Here is a 25,952-nt window from a genome sequence, read left to right as displayed (position 1 = left end):
AGAGAGCTGCAGAAGGCTGTAAATCCTAGACTCACATGCACACTAACACAATACACTCTGACCACAATGCTGTATCTACAAGCAGTTAAACATCAATGGGAACACCACTCCATTCTCTCATCATTGTGTGTTCTCAGCTCCGCTTGCACTAGGCCAACATCTAGCCTGAGGAAGAAGTTGGAAGCCTGATGCAAAAATCTGCATGAAACAAATGCTGCTTTGGCAAGAGAGTTAAGAGCTGGAAAATATAGCTAACAGGTTCACAGAAGTGTAAACCCCGCATTACCATCTTGAAAATTACTCTATGAAAGTTATAAAACATATGCTAGTGGAACAGCATATTCTTTGGGGTAACTGGGACAATCTGTGAAACAAGTTCCTAGAATATGCTCTTTATTACCTCTCTTATATGACATCTTCCAATAATTTCTTGGGAAAATTCCAGAATTAAATAGAGGAAGAGTATTTTCCTCAAACAAACAAACAACAGAAAAGGAAGAATCCAAAGAGAATTTTTTAAGCATGTTTAACTTGTGAGCAATTAGGTTCTCTCTCCTGAAGTCTGTTTAAAACTGGAGTTCAGTGGAGAACTGGGGGTGTAATTCACAGTTATGATCTTCAGACAACATTATCCCAAAGTGGAACAAAGACACCCAGAGAACTGGTTCCCTATTTAGTGAATTCAGTAAAGCAAAACACGCAATACAGCGTAACATCTTCTATTAAACACAATACTTGTGGCAAAAAGAACCTTTGAAGTCTACAAGCCCTTGTCTTTCAAGTACAGAATCCCCAAGACAATAACTACAAGCTTTTTAGTTTGATCTGTATCAAAAAGCAAAGCGGTGGCTACTGAGGTTTTTGGAGAAAGCAAACTTTTATTTGTCGGCTTGAAGTAGACACAGCAACTTGCTAAAATGAACGCAAGAGCCATCTTTCTATAGAATTTTGGAGATACTAACAGACACAATCAATGATAAGCACAAAAAAATTAGAGGAAACAAATGAGAAAATTAGATCTGTAGAGAATAAGACCACCAAATGAAGCCTCAGTGCAAGACTAAAGGGCAGAAGTGACGCTTCAAATGGCTACAGAAAAGCACCATGAAGGAGCCCAAGATTAAACTGAACTTGCAGATGGACACTTCATAAGTTTTTAACGGTCTGATGAAATACTGGAAGCAATATTCCATACCAGAAAGTTTTAACAAGAGTATTTCAGCAAGTATCAGCCAACTCCATGCGATGTCTTTTGAAGGAATCTTTTAAGAGTAATCAAGCAGAGATCCCAAATATGCCCTTTAAATCATTTTATGTAACTCTTTCCACGATCTCTGAAGACATAAAGGGTTTTAAATTGACTATATTACAAAAGAATTTAACTGCATTTACTCCAACTATATCCCAGGTTTCTTTCTGATGCTATAGATCCTAATTAAGCAACAGTAAGTAGGGATGGCAAAGAGAAACTCTGCTTTCATTCCAAAGATACTAGCATTTGAGCTTAGAATCATAAAATCATAGAATGCCTTGGGTTGGAAGGGACCTCAGGGATCATGAAGCCCCATCCCCACTGCTGCATGCAGGGCTACCAACTGCCATAGCTAATACTAGACCAGGCTGCCCAGGGCCCCATCCAACCTGGCCTTGAACACCTCCAGAGATGGGGCATCCACAACCTCTCTGGGCAGCCTGTTCAGCACCTCACCACTCTCTCTGTAAAGAACTTACCCCCAATATCCAACTTAAATCCCCATTATACAGGAGGTTCCACTGCAGAATACATGAACTCTGGGTAGATGTATAAAAGGCCAGTTAAATGCCTTATGTTTCAAACGTAAGGGTGACAGCAGACTGTTAAAGACTGAAGGCCTTAGAAGGAATTGGACGTTTTGTTTTCTTGCAGCTCCTCTGGGAATAAGCTAGTTGTTTTGCTTCATACATAACTGCATGATGTAACTGGCTGCAGTAGTAAGGAACACTCTGTTTTCAAGGGGAGGGAGACAGAGTTGTTTCTCTTTCCCTTCTCTTATCTTTCAAAACTTTAAGAAGAAACTATTATGGAACAGTAAAGACAGCAAAATCTGCAAAACATATCTACGAGTAGATCAGAAGGAAAATGAGCTATTTGAAAGACCCTTTCCCACAATTATTCTATTTTGCATTCAAATGGTATTTCAAAACAACTCTTTCAAGACAACTGTGTCTCAATGGAGCCAGAACTTTTCAGGGGCAGATCTTTCTTGCTAACCAACCCATGACTGACCGCTATGAAATTACCTCCAGATTTTCAGCTGAGGACATTGCTCTAATGGGAAACACACAGCACTAGAGAATACTTTGCTTCTCAAAATACACAGAGTGCAAACTCAGACCTCTGAAGCCACTGAAAAACATTTCTTCCCTCCCCCCCTCCCTTTTTTTTTTTCAGTCCAAGCAACTGTACTTCACAGTGAACTACTGATGTTAAAATGAATTTGAAGGAATACATCGACATTATCTATAAAAGAGTTCCACTATCAAAATGCTCAACAGGGAATAACACGCACGCCGACTTACTCACGGGGAGATTTCTTATAAGAGAATGCAGGTCTAAAACATCTGTTATCTCCAATTTAAACAACTTCATTTCAGTAGAATTAAGTACTTTACAGTTATTCATGCAGTTGCTTACTAGAAATATCTGATTTAATTGCACAGATGTTCTAGACCCAAACCAGGGTGTGTGGGTTTTTTTTTAAGACTGATAAAGCTCTGCATTGACAACTTCTGTATTTCTGTTGTAGTTCCCTCATTGAAGTGAATACACTGTGTTTACATAAAATTGTAAGAAGTATTATTTTAAAACAAGCTATCAGTTTGAACATTTTAATTTGATATCCTCCTCTGCTTCATGTGTGGCCCTATGACTCTCCACAGAGAAAGATTATTCTCTCCATACTGAGACCAACTGACCAAGAAAAAAATGACCCCAGTAACTCAAAAAAAGAAAAAAAAGAAAAAGAGAAACAAATGACTAACCTCAAAAGCCTTTGAAATATTATACAAATGTATTGCAGTAATAGTATCTATCAGACGGGATGAGTCACATCAACAAGTTACCGTGGCTTGATAAGTAGAAAAAGCAGAGTAAAACCATGCTTTCCTAAACCTGTCTGTGGCGTTTAAGCAGACATGCTTCACTTCACATCTGAGGCAGACTACAAATTGGCAAAATGAGCCACTGCAGCTCAGCCATGGCACAGGCAAAAGCTCTTCTTGTCCTGAAATCAGCTGCACAGAGAGGCTCCTTTGCTCTGGCCTCTGCCCCGACTGCATTTTATCCAACCCGTCCCTGCGCTCATCTGAGTCCACGATGAGTCAGTGCAGAGAAGTAAACTGCAAATGACTTATAGCTTTGCCAAAATGTTTTCTGTACTTCGGGTCACTGGGTCAGCTCACCACCCCATCATCAGGGAGGCATGGGATGCACTACAGGGACAAGGAGGCAAGGAGTGCAGGAACAGAATAACTTTTAGGGGCAGTCAGCCATACATTCAGTTGAATTGTGTCATCAAAACACATCCTTGCTCTTACAATTATTGGCCCAAGCCAAGAGAGTTGCTTCCAATTTATCTCCTAATCCATTTCAAGGGAGTTGTTTTTCTACTAAACAGCCATACACGAAGCAGGAAGCTTCAAATGTCACCTATCTGCCCGAGTGATTTCACAAAAAAGACTGACGTGTTTAGGAGAAAGACTTCTTGAACTTGCAGTAGATCGTCTGTTAGCACAAAATCCATGGCACTGATCAATAAATACTTCCACTCTGAGCTGTCAAGGGCTATAGACAAACCAGAGACATACACTGTACTCAGTCCTTTTGACTAGAAATACAAAATCGTAACTTAATCCTCATATATAATACCAACACATGTAATCACCTTCAGATGGATGAGCATCAGCCCTCGGAAGCTTAGGGGAAAGGGGAGCAGTATACGGTGGAGAGTCCTGAGAGTATCGTTTAGTACTTCCGTTTTCAGGTATTTCTTCTTTTGCTGTGAAGAGGAAAGTCACCACCTATTTATTCTGGTATAAAAATGCTCACAAGGCAAGTCAAAGTTTGAAAGCAAAAACACACATCAGTCATTCACCAGGTAACAAATCCATTTCACATAAAATCCATCATTTCAATACAAACTTAAAAAGCTGAAGTAACAGCTTAGTTTATACTGTCATCATCCAAATTGCCAAATTTAGGCTACTTTTCTGATAAGTATTAAAGCAAATGACTTTTATCTGATGAAATGGAACAAAAACAGTTTCTCTACTGGGAAATAAATAAATAAAATAGTATAAAAAATAAAAAATGAAAAATGAAAACCTCTATAACACTGCATTTTCTAAAGCAGCACCTGAAAATGAAACTGCATTGATGTCAAAAGCTTTCTCGGCCATGGCTCCTGAAAACCCTTGGACTGGGTCTCATAATACTAAGGTTATTCTCCAAGGTTATTTTATGGTTCAAACATAAATTGAACAGGCAAAATGTGAAGTTTTGAGTCTGTTCTTTTAGTAACCCAGTGGTACAATACATATGTTTCCTAGTTGGCTGCAAGAAGGAGTTAGCAGAACAAGATGATTTCTGCACATGTGGTATGAGCTATCCCAACCTGCCATGGCACTTGTGCTCTGGAACGAATCCACTAAGAACTGAAGAGTATTCATTTCAGTCAATTTAAATTACAGCAAAGCAGATTAAAACCTTAAATTTCATAAAGTAACCACACTTCTCAATAATGTCAGTACTTGTAACCAACAGTTGTTTAATAGTACCTGGTTTGTTCCTATCGTACTCCGTGGGGCTATGTGCACATCCCATGTAAGGGCTGAAAGGCTGGCTACTGAAAAGATTATCGCACTGAAGACTGTGGCAGAGTTTCTCCAAGAAACGTAGGACAAACGATGCACTGTTTACAGAAGGAAGATTGATGGCATGCTTCTCCCCATCAAAGGAAGCTGCAAATAAGAAGATGATGTCAAACAGCCCCTGAGCATCATGAAGTATAGCAAAACACTAACACGTAAAGGAAAAGACATTCAGCTTTGACTTAAACCATGCAAGACATGAGAGGAGTAAACAGTCTTTGTGGTGTTTAACGCATTTATATCCAAAGAACTGGTTGTACCTTCCGCTGGATCCATGCCACTTTAAAATTGCTCTATGAGAACTTATTTTAAGAAAACAACGCTGGCTTTAAATGAGTATAGCAAATCTATTCTCTCAACATCAAAACCCTATGGGCAATTTTGGTAGTTTGCTTATAAAGCAGTACCTCTGTACCACCTATTTGCAGAAGATAACCAAGAAAAGATCCATTACATGAGATTCTGAAAAAGCTTAACTATTGCAAATGCTATCAGTACGTAGGTAAATAATGGCAATTATGTTAGCTGAATCCTTTGGTTATTTCTATTTGGAAAGACACTGCAACAAAACAGGAACAGACTTGCAAATTTCGCTTGGGGTTGGAAAGAATCAGCGTGAGCATCAGGTTTATGCATCCATTTGTCTTCTCCGGCTGCTTTCTGTTTTTGAGTTTCCAAGTGGTAAGCAGAGCTTTAAAGGATCACATTTGGTTTGTGGCAGATGCATTTAAAAAAAAAAAAAAAGCCTCAAAAATGACAAGAAAGCCTTTATTCACAGGTCTGAAATAAAGAGCATTTCCATATTGTGTTACAGAAGAAGACAGATATTACATTCAAAAACAAAGAAAACGCCCCAGTTCTCACATATTTTATGCTTCCTTAGGAAATCAGAAGCGTGACTGACTTCTACTGTTAAGTGAGCCTGTGATTAGGGTTAATGCAAGTACACGAGCTAGCATCAACAGTAACATGCTACCTCTCATTTGCTTTCATTGCGGAGTGACCCAATGCAGGTGCCTACAGTTTAAGAGCCAGTACCACAGGGACAAATCCTGGACCCACAGGTTTCCATGGTCCATTCACATTTTTTCCGGACTCCAGTGTTCAAATGAAAACCTAATGATTCACATGTGGCTCAGACACAACACACTCTACCTCCTGTTTGGGGAAGGAGTCTCGGGAGGCATATTTCTGTTCAGAGCTCAACCAGTTCTGGAGAGCAAATGGGCTGTGAGACCCAGCACAGCCCGATCTCCTGATATTTACTGCAAAGTAGCACTGTCAGCTGCAGCAAACATTCAAATAACTTCAGAACAGCCTCACAGGTAGTCTTATATGGCCCTGGGGAAATTACTTGTCCTCCACATCTTAATTTCTCATTTTGAGAAGAAGCACTGAAAAGAATAATATTATCTTAGAGATGTCAGGAGGATAAAGCAAGAACCATCTGAGGCCATCTGACTGCCCCAAGACATACCATGGGAAAAACCCACAAAAACAACAAAAAAAGATTCAGTGCAAACACAGCTCCCTTGTATTCCAAACACCTGAGGGCAACCACAGGAACTCCAAGCAAAGGAGTAGGATCCAGATTCACAGGCTCAACTCTCTGTTCTGCTTGGGGACAACATAAGCTTCTTACTTCCAAGATAAATGCTAGGGCTGATAATAAAAAGGAGTACTTCTGAGGTGCAATAACCTCAACCTCTAATGCCAAATAAACAGGGAATAGAGCTTGTCTGTGCAATCCCAGCCCTTGGGATGAAGAGTCATTCTCATTTCTTTACTTTTTGTTGTGTAGGTATGTTTCAAACAGCAAGCTCGAGCCAGGAAAAGGGCTGAGAGCTGAACTATCAGACAAATGTGTCTGTCTGATAGTGAAGAAATCACCCAAGAGACTGATTTAATTCCCTGCTTGAGAAGATTTATCTAAACCTCAGACTGTTTCATCCCACTAAATGCTATAGACTCAGAGCTACAAGCAGAAAAAAGGGGCTGACACCACCACCACAAGTGGGCTTGCTAATCAAGCCTTTAATTTCCCTTCGGTTACATTTGCCTGAATTGAAACCTTATGCATCAAGCAAAATTAAAACGGTTTGTGCTTTTGTTTTGAGTAAGAAAAAATCCTAAATTCAACTCCATTCAAAACAATCATTTTCTCTGGCAGCTGAACCAAAAGAACCCACTAATTATTCACACATATTGTAGCAAGATTATTTCATCCATGTCCCAGCATGCAGTTTTCTACTACAGCGAATACAATGCTTGCCATGAAAGTTCATCACAAAAGATTTAGATTTCTTCGCTTAATCTCTGAGGCAGTCAATTGTTTTTCTTGCCAGTCAAAGAAAAAACAACTATACAAAAAAAACCCAACAACTTTCAAACAAAAACTCTACAAGAGAATACCCTCACAATTTCATTCTGCCATTTCTCATTTCATTCTACTCTATATGTCCTGTATATACCCTACCTTCCTATTCAACTGCACAGTTGGTTTTAATGTGTTACATTAACCTAAGCCACATTTTATTCTTCTCAAAATACACCCCACAAGACTTGTTGATAAAATGGTTCAAGATTTGACTGATCGCTCAGTCAGCCTCTCAGCAACCCAGCCAACAAGCCGAACAGAAGACAAGACTAAAAAACACAGGAAACCCACGAGGGCCTTGTGGCTCTGTAACACCTGAGAGAGCTCCCGCACCCTGCTTCAGGAGCATCCCACAGAGACAGGCTTCTTCAGCTTAGGACTACTGAGCTGGCTTCTTGGAATCTAGCAGTAATTACAATAGTAATTCCTGTTCCTACAGGATTTTTGGATGAAAACCTATCAGAACTAGATGGATTTATTTATTTATTTAACATCTGCTCTGTAAAGTAATTACTTCCTGCTATTCCATCATAGCCCAGATTCACCACTGGCCTACAATTTAGCCCTTCTTCAAGAAGAATCACGATCAGAATACCGGCAAAGCACATCTCAGTGTATTTTGTTAGGAAAAAAACCGACTTGATGGAATGTGGCACAGCAAGGTATTAGCAATATAATAAAAGAAGCATCTATCTTGTGAACAAACTCATGAGGACACATAAGCAAGGACTACTGAAATTCTGCTATATGCAGGTCAGGATGCTATGTTTTAGATACTGCGAAATAGTGACATCTTTTACAAGGATTTAATTAAACCTGTATTCCACTAATCATCTTTCACACCTGGTGTTAATATAAGGAGATTAAAGTAACACCAAGTCTTTTTACTGCCAGTGATAGAATTATGAATTGATGTGCTAACTGCCATATAGAGTAATTCCTAGACTAGAAGGGGGAAAAAAATGTCATACAGCAGCTATTCAGTTTGAGATGTAAGGATAATTTATCAGTAGGCATGGCATTAATATGTAGCAGAAATAAACCTATTCCTTAATAGAGGACATAGGAGAATGAACACTGACCTAAGAGACCAGGGAATGGGGGAAAGGAGGAAGCAGCAAATTTAACACATGGAATCACTTGCCTGGAAGCTAAATAGATTAGCTGGAAACTTTTCACTCACTTGGTTAAGGCATTAAGAACACAAATAGTTTGTAAGGATAAGATTATGAGAATGACTTGAATTAATAAAGGTGATACTGAGCTTATTTGACAAATGTATAGCTGCAGCTGTTGAGGTGCACAAGCTATACTTCTTACTAAGAACCTAACTACACACTATACATGTAATTCAACTTTGCTATTGCTAGGTTCTGATTCAAGAATTGTTTAGAAAATCCTGGACTGATATAAATTATAATCCACCAGGACTATCTTAGTAAAGGAGTCTACAAGCATACATTCTTGACTGTGCTTAAGGAGTGACAAAAGTGATAGAATCTCACTGCAGTTACTTCAGTTCTTCCTCCCTACCCTAGGTTCACAAACAAGTGAAGAAACAAAAAAGTTAAAAGCCACCTTCACATACCAGTTATCATTTCCCCTCCATGATGGCCAGATTTCAGAAATCCAAAGACTGTTTTGGATTGATAGGCACAATCCACACAAGCTTGTACAGCCTGCTGAAGTACCACGTTGACAGGACCTGGTCCAAAGTGATCTGGAAGCTGTTGAACCTTCTTCTTATCCAGGTGAGGCCCAGAATTTCCATGCTTGTTGACATAAACACACACTGAAAAAGAACAAGCCATATTTATACAGAGTACTTCTGCTTTCTTAACAGCTGATGCACACAGAATAGACACGTTTCACGTGCTAGAATTGCATTGTTTCTTAAGTCTCAAATTCACTCCCCTGACCTCTAAAGCCTTTCTGCACCCTGCTAATGTACAAAGCCAACACAGCCTGTGTTCTTCCTTCAGCTCATCTTTACTCACACACTAGTCTCAGTGAAGCAAGAACTACTGGTACATGCTCTGAACTACCAAAAGTCTATTCTAAAATGCTGTCCTTACTGTGTTACCGCCCTCTTTTTTCTCATATTTGAGAAGATACAAGAAACTGAAACCTATGGCATATGCCTGCTATGGATGCCCATTCTGAAGCACCCACACAGCATTAACAATGTGTATGCATAATGGGTAGTATACCTGTTATCTTCAGCAACCACGCATGTACAATCTCCACACTACAGCTTGGCTTTCACTGCTAAACAGAAGAACAATACTTACCTGGAAACTGTGCAAAGTGGTTTAAGGCTTATCATGAAAGAAATCAAACAGGACTACTGAAAACACTTTTTACAGAGACAATGAAAAACTGCCTTGCGAAAGAAACAACGAGGTAGAAAAATATGGGGAAAAGCTGTAAGTGAAGGGGTTTTCTTTCTTCTTTTTGGTCTTGACTACCACATGACCAGGAACACCCCCAAGACATTAGTATAGGTTAAAGCTGTGGTGATTAAGCAGACAATCTAAAGTGATACCTAATACAAAAGACTGCTGCATTTTCTCAGCTACAGTTCCATTTTGGATAGTTAAATACACAGATTTTAAAAATGAAGCATTTCTACGAAGAGCTTCAATGATTTTGTATCTTCATGCCTACCTGCTTAGTCTCTGATGTCTGTAAATTGGAGGAAGCTTCTTTGTATGAATAAACAAAGATACAAATCGGCAAAAAGAGCTTTCATGACATCTTCTGTCTGACCTCAATAACAGCTGACTCCTGAAAGGTTTATTTTCCTAGGAAACACATAGGTATTTTCCCCTCATCCATCATCAAAGATTGGATGGAGAAGAGCCTGACAACTTCTATTGTAAAAACAGTTTTTAAATGTCAAAAGTATCCCAAACAGAATTAACATAATGTATGGGCTCCTTTTAGAAAGATCTGAGATTTCGATTGACAAGCTACAAATTGTTTCATCACAGAGTTACAAGCCCTTCAACAAGCTAGCTCATTAAGTAGCTTACTTTAATTTTGCCAACACTTTTTAAGATACATTTGGTTACATTTCCTCTCAAGTTTGCTTGTTTTAAAAGAAGGGAGGTGTTTCCCTTGATTGCTTCTACTTGGTTTAAATGGACTTGCTTTTTTAATAGAACACTGAAGAGAGACAAAATCCCCATTTTGTGTTATTAAAGTCAAGTGTGCATGAAAGCAGAATTTCATATGAGCTTTTAGCTACATCTAATCCCATTTCATACATCAGGGAATGAGACAGATATGAAACAATTGTACAGTTTCTTCCTTCAGACAAAGCAAAACTGCCAGGTTTAGCAGATGTGCCTGCACAAAGACTCTGTGCCTCAGCACTTGTTATAATGCAGGCATCAAAATACCAGTTCTACAAAGTAATACTGGCACCTGCACACATCTTTACCAAAAAAAAACAAATCCAAAAACCATGGTAGGTGAGTAATGATTTACAGGACTAAGTATGCAGCACATTTCCACATGAAGACACTACTAATTTTCTTCAAATGGAAGTCATTTCACACTAAAAATGTCATTAATTTTTTCTCATACCTGTGGATATAACTGCTGCAGTTGCACCAGACAAACTAATTCCATCTTTAAGTATCTGCGTAGTGCCACTGTCCCCATCAGGAGAAGAAAGAGGTGGTTCAGGAGTCAGTTGCTCTGGTAAGACTTTTTTCTGTTTTGAGAAAAAAAAACAAAGTCAAAGTATTTAATGTTTTTTAAGTAGCATGCAAAACCTTTCTGCTATCATTTATCATACTACTGAGTGTGTGTAGTTCCTTATTACAGAAGTACTGCACGGAAATGATGAAGTCTGGGAAAGGATGATCAGAAACTGCCTGCATTTACAGCTACTTCAGCAACGTAGTGGAAGACAAATGACTTTAAAAAGAACACACTTGTAGTTGAAAAGGATCAGGAGAGCAACGAGCGATATACAATCAATTCATGACCCTTCCGAATTTTAGGAATCACAGAAGAGGTGTTTGGATTACTTTCCTGCACACACTCTTCCCACCACCTGGGTTTATCACAATTCCAAAACATTATTTGGGCTGTATATACATTGTCATATCGATTCTGACTCAAATTTAACTGCCAACTTTACAGAGCATTTAGATTTTCCCTGAGCTTGTTACAAACAAGGTTCAAATTCTTAATGTAAACACTTTCAGGAAGCAGTGCTCTATGCAAGGCATCAAATAAACCAATAGTTACTGTTATAATTCAGTCACTTGAGATTGCAAAACTCTTTTCTTTCCCAAACCAACCTTATTTGCAGCCTATCATATACCAGACAGATGGATTTTGTAGCGCAAAGATGGAGAGATCAGTCACTGTCTTACCTCCTAGCTGAGAAAAAAAATATGTTGCAATTTAGTTTGGGCTGGGGTTTAGAAAAGAGGAGTACGTTAGAATGGCACTTCTGATGTGTTGTGGAAAAAAAAGAGGAAATAAAAGAAGCAATTAATTGGCAGAACATTCTTCACCTCTTCCTCCCCCATTTATTCTTGCATGAGAACATATTACATCCTCATTTTCTACCTTGAACAACAAAAAAAATTAGGAATAGATTAGCCAGTGTGGTCAAGGTGGCAGAGACCTGGATACTCACGTGAAAAGAGTTTATAGCTAACACTGATCTACAGTGAAGAGAAAAATCTGCCGAGCTGCCAGAGAAAGCTTCAGTTTAGAAGTGTGATGTAATAAAAGTGTAATGGACGGATGAGAAGGATATTTACTAAATAATACATTAACAAATCACTTGGTAAGCAATCAAAATACACACCTTCCAAAGAGCAGTAGCGCTTAACTTCTCCACAACACCTACTAAGAACTGTAGTTCTTTCCTAAAGTCTGTCGCACAGTAAAGAAAATTTCTGTGCTCTTTACAGATCCGAGAAGGTAGGTTTGGAAAGAGAAATTATTTGACAACACGGCACTGGATGGGATCACCGCAAACATAAGAGAGAGACTGCCAAGGTTTGGCACTGCTGTGAATGAGTCGAGGTGGAAAGGGTCAAACTCTGAAGCAGTGATGTATTACTTGTCAGAGACTGCCTATGCATCTTAACACTGGGAAACAGAAAGGTCTCCATCCTTAACACAGAGAACAACAATGCAGTTAGGAAGTTAGAGCTTTTGATCTGAAGCCTGGCATTCCTGAAGCCTCTCCGCATAAGGGACTCTCCAGGGGATCAGCTGTCTGTTGTCATGCTGCAAAATGCCAGCAGTTGAGTTGAGAGGAAAAAGGAGGGAACGGGAGAAATGTAGCATGAAAACAAAATGTAAACACTAAGCTGTAGGCCAGAAGAATTGTCTACCCTTCACATGAACACATAAGTATGGGGAGGCTAGCCAGCCATTTCTTACCTTCTCCTCCAGAAAGAGGGAAGAGCATATTTTAGGAATACAGCATGTGATGCTTGCTCAGCTGAGGTTCTCACTTTGTAATCCCAAAGTGACAAGCAGCACACAGCAATCCAGCAGCCAGGTTATGTCAGGAAGCAGGCCGTACTCCCAGCTGGGCTCACCACATTTGCCCCTACCCACCTTCACCAGCTGGTCCTGCCAGCTGGGAGGGCACACCAGTACTGCATGTCTGCACAGAGCTCAGCACACAGGCTGGCACCTCACCACCCTTCACTGATACTGCTTTTGTAGGGTCACATTTAGGGCTGCAACCTACAGTCAGACCAAGGCCCCTTCCTGAGAGATGGATATTAAGCAGTTAGTCTGGAAGGAATTCTTTGCATTGCTCTGCAAAGTGTACTTTCAAAGGTGATGGGAGAAATTTAAAGAGATTTTTTCAATATGACAAGAGTAAAAGGAAAAAAAAAGCAGCGCACACTGGGGGGTACAAATGGGAATAAGACTTGACATGCTTTTTATCCTCGTGGAGAAGCTTAGGAAACATTTAAGCAAGGGAGAAAATGACAACAGCTTAACATTCCTAGCTGTATAATAAAAATTAATACCTGCACAGCGATAAACACCGCAGAGTAACAAGCTTAAAAAGGCAAGGAGTCCCAGCCTGCCTCTTTACTGTGAGATTTAAGAAGTCAAACAAATCTCTATCTCATCAAGCACCAGACTGATCTCCCTAAACACACAGGTTTTGAAGTAGCACAAACCCAGTTCACATCTGGAGGACAACCACACAGGCTGAAAAGGTGGGTTTTTTTGTTTCTCTTAAAACAAACAACTGCATTCAAATATCTGAGTGCATATCACTAACACTATGTTTGTGTGCGTACTGGGAAATTCACAAGCTGTGTGTCACTCTATATCATACATACCCAGTACATACAGAACTCCCATTAAGCAGTTTCTCCTCCCTTCACCCTTTGCAGTACAGCACTGCAAAGAAGAGAGCAGATATGTGTAATATCTTGGACACCTTACCACATACTTACCACATACCGTAGCAATAAAAGCTTTCCATGGCTTCCCTAAAGGAGCCCAGTTGTAAAGTTCTCAGTGCAAAAGTTACAATAGTAACATGCCACGTTAGATAGGTGTCTCAAACTCAAGATACTACAAAGTCTAATGCTTAGATGACTGGTCCTACAGAGCAAATCAGATGCATGTGAAGGTTGCTCAGATTCCCTTCCTGATTGCAAGAACTACCCAAAGTAACCCCCAATCCCAAGCAAAGCCCCATACCTCACACAGACAGGTGCCAAAGTGCAGTGCTCTGAGAGGACGCTTCCCATCACCCAGCATTTAAAGCCCAGAAGCCTCTTCTAAAGGTGAGATGCCTGCAACTATCTTCCAGCTTTTTTCACAAGAGACAGAGGAGCACAAAACCCTTACACAAAATGCACATCCTGCCATAGCCGAGTATCTCCTTGAAGATAAGAAAATGTGTTCAAATGATCTCCTTTAAAGCCCCTAAGCCTTATGGAAAACAGCCAACTCATGATCTCAGTCTGTGTGGGAGCAGCTTTCACCTCTGTAACCTACACCTCCCTGTGGTTTCAGACAAGCAGGAGTTAAAGCTGGAGCTCACCTGCCCCAGCAGCCTACTGGTCTGCATGCCCAACTGGGATGGACAGGCAGCAAATGACAGCACGGTTTCTACTTCCAGTCTGCAGGATTGTTCCTTACCCTGCAGCCATCATTGCAATCAAGTAATCACCTCTTTTTGTCCTCACGCCATTAAGGTGCGCTGTAATACCACACTTCACTAGTGCTTCACACCAACCAACACTGAAGGGCAAAGTCATACTCATGCCATTACTTCATCCCCTCCTGTGCACCACAAGCAATTTCCTACGAGCCCACAGTGACCCAGACTGGAGGAAAGAAAAAAGCAAAACTTCAACTTTTGGAAATCAGGGTGTGTGTGGATGGCTGACCACCATCCATGTCTCAGACTCTGAAGGGAGCAAGGCAGGGTGTCTTTCAGGTTCACACCTGAGGAAATGCATTGCCTGAAAACAAGCGTTTTGGTTCATGCAAGATCTCCTGGATGAGGGGGTATCCCAAAGATTAGTTTATCAAATCCCGCTGCATGCTTACAATGCCTAAACTTTTCACCAAAATCCTCACTGTTCCTAATCTTTTTGTTGTTGTTTAACATGAGAGGAAAAAAATGAAAAGCATGCATATGCTACAGCAATAAAACAACCCAGACTAAAAAGCCTAAAGGTTTCCCCCTAGTTTTTGGGATGTTACTGGAAATGGCTACTCCAGAATAGTATTTTTCAGTACCAACAACACATCCATAATTCAATCTAGATCAGTACTCCTGTACTGGAATGAGAAAATCCCAGTTTATCCTGAGATATTCCAGAATAGCTATTCTAAACTTTCTGTTGTAATCAACTTCTGAACACAGTAGAGCCCTGAAGGCTGAAGAGAAGCCAGAAAACGAATTAAAATAATAATAATAATAATCTCACTACAAAATGTTTGCAATATAAAGTAAAGTAGTAGATAAGGACTAACCTTTTTTGCAGGTTTTAAACTTTTTTTCCTTGTTTTAAGATTCTCAGTATGAGAGCTGCTTTTGGTCAGGGGAATATTTTTAGGAGACCTGCCCTTCTTGGGAACTGTAGAGTGTCCAGGGGGTTTGCCCCGACCTGGTTTCCTGCCCCGCTGCGCTGGTACTGGAGCAGATTTCTGTGGAGACTGCATTGAACGCCGGGTCACTTTGGAAGGGGAAGATTGGATTTTTGCACTGCTCTTTGTAATGGAAACTGAGGAAAAACAAAAACAAAAGGGAAGGGGGGGAAAACCTCAAAATGAACGATGGAAAGCAACTTTTCTAATAAAGGCTTAAAAAAAAAAAAAAAAAAAAAAAAAAAAAAAAAAAAAAAGAGTGTAGTACACAATTTACATTATAAAATAAATACTACTTGGATATTTTGAACCCCAGTGGTTGGCACAGAACTATGTAATTTCATTAAAGCCAAACAGATAATTCTTTATACCCATTATTTTAAAGGGACCTTCCTAAGGGGGAAAAAAAAGAAAAAGAAAGGAAAAAAAAAAAAAAAAGAAAAGAAACCATTCAAATAAAAATAAAAAAGAATTAATTCACTCACCTTATGAATGCTTCCCATGATTTTCATGATCACAAGATAAAGAACCATTCATCAAGAAGGCCATCATAATACTTCACAAGGTATACAGCCCATAATACACCCACTCTCCTCCCAGTGCAGTTCCCACAATTACAAGACATGCCAACTACTTCTAGTAAGCTACAAACCAATTCTGAGCAATGGAGAAGTCATCCAATTAAGAGGAGAAACTGATGACAGGCAAAGTATCATTCATCAGCATCTGTCTAAGACGTCGGTTTAGAAAGTCCACATAACTGTACTCAGATTTTTATAGTTGGAACAGATTTGATATATATATATATTAATTATGTTTTAATTTTGGAAGCAAAAATAAAATGTCATTTCTATTTCATCTTAACATTGGAGTGGTTCTCTGTTGATTCTTCCATCCCAATAAAAATCTGATCCACTACATACAAGATGTGTCTGCATTATAATCTGATGAGAAGCTGCAAATTGTAATCAGATTTCATTGAACAAAACTCCTTAGTCTGCTGTCATTTCCACCCGTCTCCCTTCACTGAAGCACTAACGATTTTACTGTAATGATTCCTCTAACAACAGACTGATTAAAACACCAGGAGGATGTCAAATGGAAGATATCCTCAATGAGAAGACATCCTGCACCACACTACTTATGGCCAACACAAAGTAATGACCAAGTCCACAAAGAACTACATTCTGTTTCTTGGATTGAGAGATGATGGACAGACAGATGTAGAAGCAGCTAAAGGAGAGGTAAGAAGATGGAATTGGGAATTTTTGTGATGGTAAACCACCCTTGTTATGAGAAGCATGGGAAAGGAACAGGAGAAAATACAGCATCTTTGAAATCATTTGAAGTCTTGGCACTTAACTTAGTTGGTTTTCTAGTACCATACTGTCTTTACCACTTGCTTTTTGCAGCTTGCTGATACAGGAAAAACTCCATGATCCACACTAACTATCAACACCATGAGCTTAATGTGACATGATGCAGAAGCACTACAAGTTAGGGTTCAAGTGGGCTTTGTGTGAGTCACCAGTGCCCGATCCAAAGGAGTACTGAGGTCTAAAACTGGAACACAGGGGGCTTCTAAGTACTTGGTTTCCTGGGTTTTCATGAATTTGTAGTAATTCTTCCCCTAGAATATTAGTGCATTGATACTTTCTTGTAAGCAGATAAAACTCAAAGATACATCTGAAATGAGATCTGGAGAATATACTTAGCGATTAAGCAATGGTTTTAACACGTAGCTATTTGAGTGACAGTCACCTGAACAGTTCAGTACATACCTTTGTAACTGTTATTTTGGCTCTGAATTTTCATTCGAGTTAATGGTTATCAAGTATTCGCAGTAGAAAATAAAACAGTAAGAATGAATTACATACTCCAAGCAGACTCTCAGGAAACACAAGTTCTACTGACATCCATTTTTAAAGCTGTAGGACCGTTTACAAACATTGTGATTTGTCTGATTCGATTACTAATCTAATACTCCTAAATGGCAGTTCAGAACCATTTTTTTTTCCCCCACTATGACTGGTTGCAATCCTAATACATTAAATACAGACATTACATCCCTAGGTACCTTAGAAGGAACACCTTCTCAACGTGGAACGTAATCACTTTCCTATACCAAAATGTATTTTCATAGGCAATGATAGCTTAAAATAAGCTGAAAAGAACTTTATTCAACTGTTAGCAAAACACTACTCTCATATCTCTGATGTGCCAAGTGACAACCTGCATTAATCAGTACTTCTGGAAAAGCAGAACAGTATCGACTACATGCTGTACTACACAGTACTACATATTACACGTGTTATGCTTACATGAATGCAAAATACAGCTGTTTTTATTTTTTCACGCTACACTACTAGGTGTTAAACCATAGTGAACTTGTAATTGTTGGCTCACAAATTCCTTGTGCCTCTGCTGAAATCTAGCAAATGTATTTCTATTCCTTCATAGTAAATACAGCATACACTAAATACAGAGAAAATTACAATGTCAACAGGTCCTACAAGCATGGGTATGAGTTTTGATATTTTGAGCAATCCCTGCTCCCGTCCTGAAGGATATTTACAGACAAAGACTAACAATGCAAACAGTTTAACCACTTCAGGCCGCCCTCTTGAAATACACACAGCAAGTATTCTTAGCACAGCATCTTCCTACCTGTATACGCCAAAGGACCAAATATTAGCAGCGTTAACCATTGGGGGGGGGGTCAGGTCCCATTTGATATTTTTTCCTTCTAACTAAAGCTGAATCTGCTTTTTTCAGCACGCAGGACTACAACAAAGCCCATGCTGCCTGGGCAGCCTCCCTGAGATAGCAGCAAATGAGGAGGCAGCTATTTGCATTTGTTGATTTAAGAGAGGAGGGGGGCAGTGGGAGACTGCTAAAGTAATTCACATATTGTCTGCAGGCTGTATTGACAGTGATCATCAGTCACCTGCTCATGCTTCCTTCACCCCAGCCTTCAGAGGGAGACCAAAGGTTATGCTGGGTCAGAGGATCTAGTGGGAAATGAAAAGACATGCAAAAGCTAGTTGCCAACCCGCTGCATCTGCAGACCAAGTTATCCCCACTAGACCACATGTTCCAAAAACTAAGATGTTTTAATAGTCTCATGAGAACTTGTTAAAATATATCAATGAAAAGAATAGAGAGAAAAAGCGCCAAGCTCTGCTTGCAATTACTGCACTATTTAGCTGGGATATTTACAACAGAAAAAAAAGTACATTTGCCTTTTCAGGATACTGCTTTGCATCACAATAGTCTTCTCATTTGCACAAACAAAATAAAGCATTTGTTTCATGCTGCTCCTCTACAAAAATATCAACTGCTCAAGTTTCAAGAGTTTGATGCATCGCATGGCATTCTTTCCCAAGTCTCTTATTTATATCCAGAAACCATACTGGTGTCCTCAATAACCAGAGATCATAAACATCCTTTAACATAGCAACGTTAACAACTAAACACAGTTTTCAAAGGCCACAAGAGAACTTGTTATTTTGTCAAGCTAGCAAAGGCTACAGTTGGGTACACTCATGCAATACGCAAAGAACTCTCAAAAACTTCAGTGACTGCTCTTTCAAAACATTACCATTTTATTGTCCAAAACAATTCCTGTGAGAATCCGGCACCTATAAACTTTGTATCCTATGCATTTAAGAGAAATACCTCAAAACCAATAACCTTAAGAAGTATTACCACCATTCAGTCCAGTTTTGCACAAGCAGATCCACTGGAGTCAACCACGTTTACTTCCATGAAATGGATATGAAAGATTAGATTTTACACTAGAGTAAATTCCTGCTTGTGGAAGGAAAAAAACAGCCAACAACAACAACAACAACCAAAAAAAAACCCAAAAAACAAACAAGCAAACAACAAAAAAAACAAATAAAAAAACACAAGGCACATGCAGGACTGCAAAATTGGACTCCATAATGTTATCCTTCATGTCCTCTCGCTGGAATAAGTCAGATATGTAAGACAAGTGTGAAATCCAAAGCTACGGAACAGCTCCAGCACTTGAGAAGGGATGCAACAGTTGACAGCTCTCATGCAATTCTAATTATTAAAATTCCCTCAAATAATCCATAGCAACAGTTTCCCTCTCGCTCCTTAACTAACACCAAGGAAAAAAAATCTTCCAATTTGTAATATTAACATTTCAAATCTACTGTTCACTAAGTGTCAGAGAGCTGCAATTACATGAAAAGAAAGAAATCTGAAGCAAAATTGCATGAAGGAAGGTAGGAACCCATTTTTCCATATGTGTGAGAACAGCATTCATCCCTCACGTGAAGCTGCCTACTAGGACAGTAAAAAAGTAATTCAGAGTTTAGATCGTCATTTCTTTCAAGACAGGAGTTATTTTGTTTGTAATGCAGTATAGTTCACACGCCTGAGAATGAAGCAGAACGTTCTACTGAGAATGCAAAAGCCTGGCCCACTCTCATCTGCAGATTAATAAAATGGAGGCAAAGAGATTTAGCAACTTACCCTAAATCCATGGGAGAATTCCATAGTGGAAGTAATGGAACGCTACTTGAATTCTAGCCCTGAATTTTAACTATAAAATTAGCATTCTTTAATACATTGCGTATTTATTGTGATAGCTTTGACAAACTGAGAAAGGAGGTGGAAAAGATTAGTAGGTTTTCAAAACAGCTTACTGCTAAGCATTACTAAAACGTACATGCTCACATCTCAGTTGAAGAAGAAGAGAGTCATATGAAAGTATGTGTAATACACGCTGTTTCTATCCATTATTTATATTTCTGCCAGTATTTTAAATAGGAAAAAAAAAAAAAAAAAAAAAAAGTGTTATTTTGCTGTCTTCTGTGGACAATCTTTGCCTTCTGCAGTCCTGAAAAGTGAAATGCAGGACAATAAGCAATATGAGATAGAATTGAGGCAATGTGTTTCTTTCCCTCTGATTTCCCTTAACAGTACTGCAGAACTCTTGCTCCATCACCTCCATCCTCAGGCACAGCCCAGGTCTCCCCTGTTGTCAACAACTACTGAGGCCAATGCCTAGGTGTATGGGAGATTGGTAATCACAGCCTGAACCTCTGATTAATCAGCTGAGGCAAGTGTGGGGTCAGCTGTGGGAGCACAGGTGAGAGTGATGTAGCTGTGCTCCCGGAAGGGGTGGAGCTCGACTCCATCCCCTCTGAGACCTCATTTAAGGGCTGACTCCCATGGAGGCAGCAGCTCTTGGAGACTGCTCACCAGTGAGGACTGCCCCAGCTTCTTCAGCCAAGGCACCACCACTGGTGAGTTTTCCTTTGCTTATTCCTTCTGTACATTTGCTACCATCTGTATATTAACAACCAATACACTAAGGAACAAGTTTGGGATCTTTGTGGATACCTATAAAAGTACAAAGTAAGCTCCACCAAAACCCACTGCTCACCAAACAAAGACACATCGCTTTCAAAAAAAAGAATCCCCCACATTTTTAATAACTCACACAGGGGCTGGCAGAAGTGAGGCAAAACAGAAAAAAACAACCTCCTAGAAAGACCCCTACAGTTAACTTCCACAAAGCAAGAACTGTAAAAAGCCAGCTTCTAGGTCTCATCATTCAACAAAGCATTGCCAACTCTGTTAGTAAAATACAACAACAAAAAAAACAAACCTTGACCTCTATTTGGTTGATAAACTCAGATGGAAGAGACCAAGTTAACATTCAATTAACTTTCAAAGCAGCACAAAATTTAGTTACCTGGAAACTGTTCAAGTGCACCGCTATGTCAAGCCTGACAAAGCCTACCTCTACACATCAAGCATAAGCCTTCACATTCAGATTCTTGACCTTGCTATTAGTGATTTTGCACAGTTTGTCATTATTGTTCCACAAATAGCCTCAGCAGGATGAAAAGTAGGCCCAAAATGAAACTATAACATGCAGTAAGCTTCAGGGGAAGCATAACACATGCAGAGCACAGTTTTTACAAAGCTGTGATTCGTTATGTTTCAGGGCATGATCTGAATGAGAGCACTGATATTCTTCATACAGCTTATATATACTAACACAGATTGAGAAAAAAATCCACCCAATCCAATTCACTAGCTGGGTAACACAACCACTGATGCTTTTAGTATTCACAAGGCCTTGATGTGAGGTCTTGATTTGTGCCACAGGTCAAGTAAGCAGGGTGGAAGATTGGCCTGGATAAACAGGTATCCTGCAACTTAGGCAGAAAGAAAATATATGACCTCTGTAAGCAACATCTGAGTTGCAACAGGGAGTTTGCTGCAGCTCACATCTCAGTGAGAAAACAAGAAAAGCTCCACTAGAGTGGATGGCAACCAGGGTGGGTGTTAGACAACAAAGGAACCTTTTTCAAGCATGTCAACAGAAGAAGGAGGTAAACTGAAAACATGGGACTGATACTTGAAGCAGATGGTCACCTAATAAGTGAGGGTAAGGAAAAGGTGGAAGCATTTAATGACTTTTTTTAACCCTAGTATTTAATAGCAATCGCAGATCACAGGGTGCCTGGTCCACAGTGTTTGAGGACCACAGCTTGGGGAGCAGCGACTTCTGATCTATGGTCACCAAAATGGTAAGGGAACAGCTGTTAGCAGCTCTGTGTTCCTAAGTCAATGGAGTCAACTGAGATTCAGCCCAGAGTACTGAAGGAGTCTGCAGACTTTATAGCCAGACCTCCCTCAACAATTTACCAGAGGTTATGGGACTCTCAGGAGGTTTCTGCTGACTAGAAGATGGTCAGCATTACACCCACTACAAAAAAAGGCATGAGCAAAAGCCCAGGAAACTAAAGACCTCACAGTCTAACCTCAGTACCTGGAAAAGTTATGGAGAACGTTGTCCTGACAGATATTGAAAGGCATTTAAAGAAAAAAGTGATTATCAGGCATAGTCGACATGGGTTAATCACAAGGAGATCAAATAACTAAGGCTGTACTTTCCTATAATATTAGGTAACCCACTTGGTGTATGAAGTGAAATCAGCAGAAGTCATCTTCCCGGACTTTAGCAAGGCCCTTGATACCACTCCTCTCAGCACCTTTCTGGACAAACTGTCCAACTGTGACATGAACAGACACACACTAGGCTGGGTTATAAACAGTTCAAGGGTTGTAGTCCATGGGGCTACATCTGGCTGACAGGCAGGCACCATCAATGTTCTCCAAAGATAACTCTAGGTCCGGTCCTGTTCAACATGCTTATCAATGATCTGGATGCAGGAGTGGAATACATCCTTAGCAAGTCTGCTGTTGACACTAAACTGGAAGGTGCTTTTGACTGCCTGGAGGGATGAGATACATTGTTCACAAAGCTCAACAAAAGTAAGCATCACATGCTGCACCTGGGACAGCTCAATGCCAGTCACAGGCACAGGTGGGAGGAGAGTGGCTGAGGAGCAGCCAAAAAGAAAGGACCTGGGGGTCCTGGTGACAGCGGCTCAGCATCAGCCAGCAGTGCATCCTGAGCACAGCCAGTCAGTCAAAGGAAGTGATGATCCTGCTGTAATACTGTTGGTGTGGCTTCACATCAAGCATCATGAGCAGCTCTGGGCTCCAGAACACAAAAAGGACACTAAGGTCCATGGAGACATCCAAAGGAGGCACCAAAGCTGGTAACAGGGCTGAAGGCATGTTCTGTGAGGAGAAGCTGAGGGCAGGGGGGAGCGGAGGCCAAGAGGTACCTCACTGATCCCATCAGCGCTCTGATGAAGGGATGCAGAGTGAGGTGCCAGGCTCTGCTCCCAGGAACTCACAGCAGAAGGGGAACTGCACAGAGCTGCCAGGAAAGGGTCAGACTGGACGTTAGGAAAGTTTTCTTTACTACGAGGGTGCTCAGACACTGGAAGAGGCTTCCTAGAGAGGCAGTTGATGCCCCGTGCCTGGCAGTGTTCACGGAGTATTTATACAAAGCCCTCAGTAACACGCTCTAATTTCTGGTTAGCCCTGACATGGTCAGGAGTTGGATCTGGTAGTCTCTGAAGGTTCCCTCCAGCTGAACTGTTCTATTCTAAGAGAAAATAAAAAATAAATAAAAAATTCCATGTAACAGGAAAAAAATCAGATGTGCCTGGAGCACTTGCAGTTCGAAAGAGAATTACAGTTACCTCATAAGTGTGTTAAGATAGTGACAAAACCAGTCTTACAATAAGGTCACACCTTTGGGAGAGGTAAAACCTTTATTTTTAAGTAAGTGATTTCTGCCCTGTAGCAGCAGCATCCAGACCCTGCTGCATGATGCCAAGAAACATTAATACCAAGTAAGCGAGAGAATGTGGCAAATCAGATTTTAGCCTGAAGCACTGCGGAATTCTTCATCTACAGTTCTGAAGACAGCATATATCTACCTACTGTATGCCTAACTTCTGTGACCTGCTCACAGAAAGAAGCCAGCTGCACTGAGAGTAAAATGAAATCTCCAGAAGTATGAGACTGTGCAAATTCAACATGTTTCTTTCTATAATGAAACTTAAGGATTACTGTGCTTATCTGATATATGTATATATATTTTTTGCTACTTTAAACAACACAGTTTTTTCATAGATATTACTGTAGCACTCTCTGAAGTTATTTCAGTGCTTCCTTTAAAGAGCAGTACTGCAGTTTACAATGATGTTGCACATTTGTGAACAATGCAGCTGAAAATACAGTTATCTTGACATCATTTCATTATCAGCAACACAGAGGTGTATTTCCGGCAGCTGGCCTGGAAAAAAAATCTGCACAAACTATTGAGATTATGTCTGAAATTTAAGTAAAACAAAAACCAAGAAATCATTAAACAGACAAACAAGACATTCCTTTACCTCTGCTTGGGCCTGTCCTTCTCTTGTTGACACAGACAGCTTTTTGAAAGAGACATTTAACATCACAGGCTGATTAGTGTAAGGAAAGAAGATTGTTCTCACTGATGATTAAAGCACAAAACAGGGAGAAAAGCAATGAGATGGCACATAGTGTGGAGGGGGAAAAACAGAGAAGAAGGGAAGGAAGAGGGGGTAAGGATAAAAGCTACAATGCTTCATTATCATGTTGTTTTTCCTCCCCTGATTACATCATCATTTCTCCTTGTTCACCTGAACCCTCTCCTCCAAGGCACAGTGAGCAGATTCCACTTCATTACTTCTTGAAACACCTCGACCTGTCAGAGATCAAACTTTGTAAGACTGGGAGAAGAGGGGAGGATCAGGGAACTATGGGAGATTATTCTTCTGCAGACGAATTTCACATCTTAATGATATACAGATCTTTACAATGAAATCAATCTTCGCAGGTGAATCTACTTACTTCCCACACGGTTTTCCCCCACATACTCCTCTTCATTCTTTCATGGAAGTGGTTTTGCTTACAAGAAGATGGGTCAGCTAAGTAACTAGCATTTATATATAACGACTAAACAGTAAAATGAATTCATACAGAAACAGCAAACCAAAGCTGCTCTGACAGTCTCCAGTCACCTGTCTTCTGTCAATCGTTAGTCTCAGATAAAACCAGCTAATTCTTAGGCATAGTATCAGCTCCCTATTATCCAACTGAGTAGAATAAAAATAACAATCTTTGGTAGTTAAGTATGCAAACATAATATGCTTGGCCCAGAAAAACAGTTGATAGAAAAATATGCAAAAGGTACTAGACTTTAAAAAGCCTTTTTGAAGTATATCAAAAGCAGAAGTTACATGGAACCAAGAGATGATCAAATTTCAGAAATAATGCAAAAGGTAACACTAAAGCAACAAGATCAACTGTTCTTTTTGTCTTTGTGCTCACTCCAAGGAAGCTCACATCAGTTCCTTTATCAGAACCCTTCTTCACAAGGATTTCAAACAAGCTCATGACACAAAGTACCAGTAGCAGAGGTCAGGAATCAGAGATGAAACAAAGAGCAGAGCTGGCTGGGCAGACAACCCATTGAAGTTTTAAGGATAAAAAGTGGTATGTCCAACCTAATACTATGAAGTTTGTCTTCAAAACTGCTTCGGGTCCAGAGGCATAAAGGCATAACATGATGCCAATCCCCCAGCCAGAAAAGTATGGACAGGACACCTGGTATGTGTACAAGTTGTTAAAAACTACTGTACAGGAACCGAGGTAGTGAACACAAAGATAAACACAATGTATTGATGGAGAACTGAACACAACTTCTGTAGAGAAAAGTCACATCCCATAAATCCATTAGGATTGCATTATTATTATTATTAAGTAATCAGGCAATCAGATGACTGAAAGTCAGTTGACACAGTCTGTGTACTTGCATTTGACAAGATCTCGCATAACAGTCTCTTAACTAACAAACTTAACTAACGATGGATATGAGAGAACATCCTCATGGCCCTTTCTAAAGAATTTATTGGAAAATATTAAGCAGTGACCAGGAACAAATAGACATATCCAAAGTCAAGAGGTCTCTAGAGAAATCTTGATGACATCCCTGCTTGGGCTTGTGCATTTCATCCATATATGATCTAGAACAAGAGTGAAGCATACAACGGCAACCGATGCAAAACAGTTCTTTGAGTAAAGAAAGATCTTGCAAAACTGAGCTGTTGCTCAGCAA

At 40.0% G+C, this 25,952-nt stretch overlaps 1 protein-coding gene across 6 annotated transcripts in view; it reads right to left on the bottom strand.

Annotated features, from left to right (window-relative positions):
- The window catches only part of SCML2 (Scm polycomb group protein like 2), a 69,496-nt gene that overhangs the window by 5,688 nt on the left and 37,856 nt on the right, over positions 1–25,952 (bottom strand). For all 6 annotated transcript variants that reach the window (XM_072329715.1, XM_072329722.1, XM_072329731.1 and 3 more), the window contains 5 exons: positions 15,284–15,534; positions 10,877–11,006; positions 8,874–9,077; positions 4,816–4,998; positions 3,924–4,037 (listed from right to left, as the gene is read on the bottom strand). In XM_072329715.1, the coding sequence (XP_072185816.1) occupies positions 3,924–4,037; positions 4,816–4,998; positions 8,874–9,077; positions 10,877–11,006; positions 15,284–15,534 (882 nt within the window). The remainder of the gene's footprint in view (positions 1–3,923; positions 4,038–4,815; positions 4,999–8,873; positions 9,078–10,876; positions 11,007–15,283; positions 15,535–25,952) is intronic.

The sequence above is a fragment of the Excalfactoria chinensis genome, chromosome 1, assembly GCF_039878825.1.
Source record: "Excalfactoria chinensis isolate bCotChi1 chromosome 1, bCotChi1.hap2, whole genome shotgun sequence".
Lineage (NCBI taxonomy): Eukaryota > Metazoa > Chordata > Aves > Galliformes > Phasianidae > Excalfactoria > Excalfactoria chinensis.
This window is presented reverse-complemented; position numbering and strand designations above follow the sequence as displayed.